Source organism: Oncorhynchus gorbuscha, unplaced genomic scaffold (assembly GCF_021184085.1).
Source record: "Oncorhynchus gorbuscha isolate QuinsamMale2020 ecotype Even-year unplaced genomic scaffold, OgorEven_v1.0 Un_scaffold_2065, whole genome shotgun sequence".
Taxonomy (NCBI): Eukaryota; Metazoa; Chordata; class Actinopteri; order Salmoniformes; family Salmonidae; genus Oncorhynchus; species Oncorhynchus gorbuscha.
The window spans coordinates 19,848-24,723 of record NW_025746664.1 but is presented as its reverse complement, the minus strand read 5'-3'; the positions used below and the strand labels follow the sequence as shown (position 1 = coordinate 24,723).

Below are 4,876 nucleotides of genomic sequence, written 5' to 3'. Positions count from 1 at the left end.
AGAGTTTTGAAATGAGATATCATTGATATTAATGTTCCACTGGGTAGAGATGAGGCCAAATGTAAGATCAGAGCCATTCTGATAGATGTGTGGCAGAAGAGATGGGACTCTGAGCCCCAAGGGATTTATATTTATATTTATATTTATATGCCCTCTACAGAAAGGTAGTGGACCAAGATGCAATTGCGCTTTGGACATTGTACATTGAACTCGTCATTACATCTGTTTTGCAAGCATGTGAATGGCTTGTGTCTCGAGTGTATGGCCGATGAAACGATGGAGTAGGTGTCGTTATATTGTTGTAAGTGTGTTTAAGAGAGGGACAGATTGAAGTATAGGGTCATTGAGGTTGGAAGGTATTTTGAGGATGGGAGAGGGTCTGTTAGAAGTTAGTAGGCTCTTTTTTTATTTTCTCAGAAATAATGAGTTAGGTAGGAGGATTTAGAGATGTTGTAAACCGTGATTGACCACCCACTCCAGCACAGTAGGTGGCGGAATGCACCTTTAACGTTGGTTTGCGGACCGCCATTATATCATAGAAGAAGAAGTGGCCACAGGAAAGCGGAAGTCATTTCTATTCCGGCCTACTCTGGCGATTTTTCACCAAGTATTCTGTGCTTGGCATACTTTATACACTCGATCTAAAAATCTAAAAAGTACATCGACAAAACTGACCTCAGAGCAACGACAATTCAATCTCAACGTCAACGAAAGTAACGGTCATCCCGTGGAAACTTTGGATTTGTCCTTTTACCGCTGGTGAGTTAGCATGCTATCGTTAGCTAACTGTAAGCTAAATAGGCCAACTCAATGAATATGTGCGGTTAATTTATGTGACTTTACTGGACGGGTCTTTATAGAATAGTGGAAGGTTTATATGTGTCTTATTCAATCAAGGTTAACGTTTTTTAAAGTATTATTATACACGTATGATATAGTAATGTTCTAGAGACGATTTGATGAATTACGTCACGAAATGAGATGCGTTCCCTTAAAATGGTTCCCTCCACAAACAACTTTTTAAATATTAGAATATATGATTACAACATAGCTTCACAGAATACAGTAGATAGTATTATATAAATAACATCTATGGTCCTCTCTTTATAACATCCTAAAATACACTGGAGACATTCAGAAACATAATTAGGATGGATCAATTTAACCTTTTTTTTTTTTGTAAAAAAGAGTTCTCTCTGATATGAAAGATAAGGTCCTTATGCTTCCAAACCTTACCGCACGTGTTGTGTGTTAATGTTCAGACCAAGTATCGGGGCTATTAACAAAACTCCCCTGTACAGAAGATGCCTTCATCCAATTACTCTTATGTGTAATGCAACAGAGTCAGGATCAAGGGCTTGGGTAGGTGCAACTAAGACCCCCGAAATGACAAGGGTTTCAGTAAGAGGACTAACTGGTGTCTCCAAGTGGCCACACACCTCTTCAATGTGTGCTCTGATACTAAGTCATCTCATTGCACTTTGACACAGTGAAAGAGCCATCATCTTTAAGGTGTTTAATTATTTAAAAAAAAAACTCTCCTAGCTTTGCCATTGATGAACTGAAGCAAGCACTTGTAGATTTTTGGGGGGTTTGGAACCCAGCCCTGCATCTCCATCTCCACCCTGCATCTCCATCTCCACCCTGCATCTCCATCTCCACCCTGCATCTCCATCTCCACCCTGCATCTCCATCTCCACCCTGCATCTCCATCTCCACCCTGCATCTCCATCTCCACCCTGCATCTCCATCTCCACCCTGCATCTCCATCTCCACCCTGCATCTCCATCTCCACCCTGCATCTCCATCTCCACCCTGCATCTCCATCTCCACCCTGCATCTCCATCTCCACCCTGCATCTCCATCTCCACCCTGCATCTCCATCTCCACCCTGCATCTCCATCTCCACCCTGCATCTCCATCTCCACCCTGCATCTCCATCTCCACCCTGCATCTCCATCTCCACCCTGCATCTCCATCTCCACCCTGCATCTCCATCTCCACCCTGCATCTCCATCTCCACCCTGCATCTCCATCTCCACCCTGCATCTCCATCTCCACCCTGCATCTCCATCTCCACCCTGCATCTCCATCTCCACCCTGCATCTCCATCTCCACCCTGCATCTCCATCTCCACCCTGCATCTCCAAGATGCTTATATGAATGACATCAGAGCGGAATTTATTCTAATCCTTAACTCAGAACACATAGAGTCCTCTCTTACTCAGACGACACAATGCACAGAAGTCCCAATTAGCAGGAGGGATGGGGGTGAGATCTTGTTGTGTGTGTGTGTGTGTGTGCTCACGTTTAAGAGCATCTATCAGTTGACTCTCATACAGCTCTGAGCTCTGACATCATGTGTAGAATGTTACTGTACAGCCACTGTGTTCCAATGTAGTCCCTTATCAGTGACCTAATTTGAGCATCTATCAGTTGAATCTCATACAGCTCTGAGCTCTGACATCATGTGTAGAATGTTACTGTACAGCCACTGTGTTCCAATGTAATTCCCTTATCAGTGACCTAATCTGCCATTTTCAACCCGTTTACGGGGTAAAGTGTTGAGAATAATAGCCTCTAAATATAAACGTTATATAAACCTACAATATACATAAAGCATTCATTGATATTACAACAGCATGTCGGTTTCACATCAAAGGTTGAAATGCCATGGAAATATTCAATCGGTAACATGTGATCAGTAAACATCAAAGTATTGGATGTATATATATTTTGACACTATCCTTCTACTACAGGTCATCTAAAGTGTTTGGACTTCCTGCTGTCTTCTACTACAGGTCATCTAAAGTGTATGGACTTCCTGCTGTCTTCTACTACAGGTCATCTAAAGTGTATGGACTTCCTGCTGTCTTCTTCTACTACAGGTCATCTAAAGTGTATGGACTTCCTGCTCTCTTCTTCTACTACAGGTCATCTAAAGTGTATGGATTTCCTGCTCTCTTCTTCTACTACAGGTCATCTAAAGTGTATGGACTTCCTGCTCTCTTCTTCTACTACAGGTCATCTAAAGTGTATGGACTTCTTGCTCTCTTCTTCTTCTACAGGTCATCTAAAGTGTATGGACTTCCTGCTGTCTTGCCATTGACTGCATTGTTGTTGTTCCCATCAGCAGGACAACATGAGTCTAAAGAGGGACAAGCTGTTGGATGGACTGGAACAGAGTTTATACACTCTAACCAAGGACAACTTATGTTACCTGTGCGTTCGTTGTGGAATAGGCTCTGAGGATCGGTTCAAAGGTAAAGAAAACAGTGAACGCACGCTGCGGCGTCAAATCATGGAGGAAATCTGGGAAAATGAGGATTCAAAGTCTTGGTTACTCCGACTGAAAGAGGACATCAGAGGTATACAGGAGGATGGTAGACATGTAACCGTGAGCTCCAGTGCATCAAGCAGCGTGTCCTCGAGTCCCAGCCAGTCTGATGGTGATGGGGACGCTGCAGACTGCCGTGAAGCTGGGAAGCCTCGACAGTCGGAAGTGACTCAGCGAACACACACTGGAGAGAAGCCTTACTGTTGTAGTCAGTGTGGGAAGACATTCACACAGTCAGGAAGCCTGGCAACTCATCTGAGAACACACACCGGAGAGAAACCGCATAGCTGTGATGTATGTGGGAAGACTTTTAACGTAGCCTTCAATCTGAACCGACACCAGCGAACACACACTGGAGAGAAACCCTACAGCTGTGAGAAGTGTGGGAAGAGCTTTTCTCAGTCAGGCCTACTGGCCAGCCACCGTCGTTCGCACACAGGAGAGAAACCGTATGTCTGTGATCAGTGTGGGCAGAGCTTTGTCAATCCGGGATCCCTGGCAAAGCACAAGCGAAAACAACATGCTGGAGAGAAGCCTTACAGCTGCGCGGATTGTGGGAAGAGTTTCTTTGAATCACATACCCTGGCTAACCATCGGAGGACACACACAGGAGAGAAGCCTTACAGCTGTGATCTATGTGGGAAAAGTTTTGCTCTGTCAGGAACCCTGATTAAACATAAGCTGACTCATACAGGAGAGAAACCGTACTGCTGTGACCGGTGTGGGAAGAGCTTCCGTGAATCAGGCAGGTTGAAAGTTCACCAGAGAATGCACACTGGAGAGAAACCTTACGGCTGTGATCAATGTGGGAAGAAATTTGGTCATTCGCAACACCTGAAAGAACACCTGCGAACGCACACAGGAGAGAAACCTTACGGCTGTGATCAGTGTGAGAGGAAATTCACTCAACCACAACACCTGAAATCCCACATGAGAACACACACTGGAGAGAAGCCGTTTGTCTGTGATCAGTGTGAGAAGAGATTCGCTCATTCGCAACAACTCAAAGCACACCTGCGAATGCACACTGGAGAGAAACCTCATATCTGCGATCAGTGTGAGAAGAAATTCGCTCATTCGCAACACCTGAAAGATCACATGCGAACACACACAGGAGAGAAGCCGTACATCTGTGGAGAATGTGGAAAGAGCTTTGCTAGAACAGGAACATTGAAAGTGCACCAGAAATCACACGCAACAGGTGAAGTGTGTAAAGATCTGCCTCCCCAGGATCAGTTCCAGAACCCTCAAATACATCTGAACAGCACAAAGTTCCAGATCCATCTGCCTCCCCAGGATCAGTTCCAGAATCCTCAAATAAATCTGAACAGCACAAAGTTCCAGATCCATCGGCCTCCCCAGGATCAGTTCCAGAACCTTCCATAAACTCAGAAAAGTCCAAAGTTCCGCTGCTGGACTCCTCTAGCACTAGGCATTATGACACCTATCTATTCTATATATATATATATATATATGCGGTAAAGAGGTCAATGGAACTCGACCAAAACAATAGAAATGCCATGGACACAGGTGGGAGAA

The 4,876-nt window shown here is 44.5% G+C and overlaps 1 protein-coding gene across 3 annotated transcripts; it reads left to right on the top strand.

Moving 5' to 3' along the window:
- The first annotated feature begins 576 nt into the window (after positions 1-576).
- On the top strand, positions 577-4,876 carry LOC124024912 (zinc finger protein 883-like). Of its 3 annotated transcripts, none has more exons than XR_006837104.1 (2): positions 577-759; positions 1,546-1,696. XR_006837104.1 is itself a non-coding variant. In XM_046338646.1 (2 exons), exon 2 carries the CDS (start codon positions 3,143-3,145, stop codon positions 4,721-4,723), a length of 1,581 nt encoding a protein of 526 aa, XP_046194602.1. In that variant the 5' UTR covers positions 577-759; positions 3,137-3,142; the 3' UTR covers positions 4,724-4,876. The 3 variants fall into 3 exon arrangements, 2 of the variants coding, with proteins under 2 accessions (XP_046194602.1, XP_046194601.1); XM_046338646.1 differs by lacking the exon at positions 1,546-1,696 and adding an exon at positions 3,137-4,876; XM_046338645.1 differs by lacking the exon at positions 1,546-1,696 and adding an exon at positions 3,134-4,876.

What these genes read in the sequence shown, in the direction of transcription:
- LOC124024912 (XM_046338646.1), top strand. Translation starts at nt 3,143, where the DNA reads ATGAGTCTAAAGAGGGACAAGCTGTTGGATGGACTGGAACAGAGTTTA.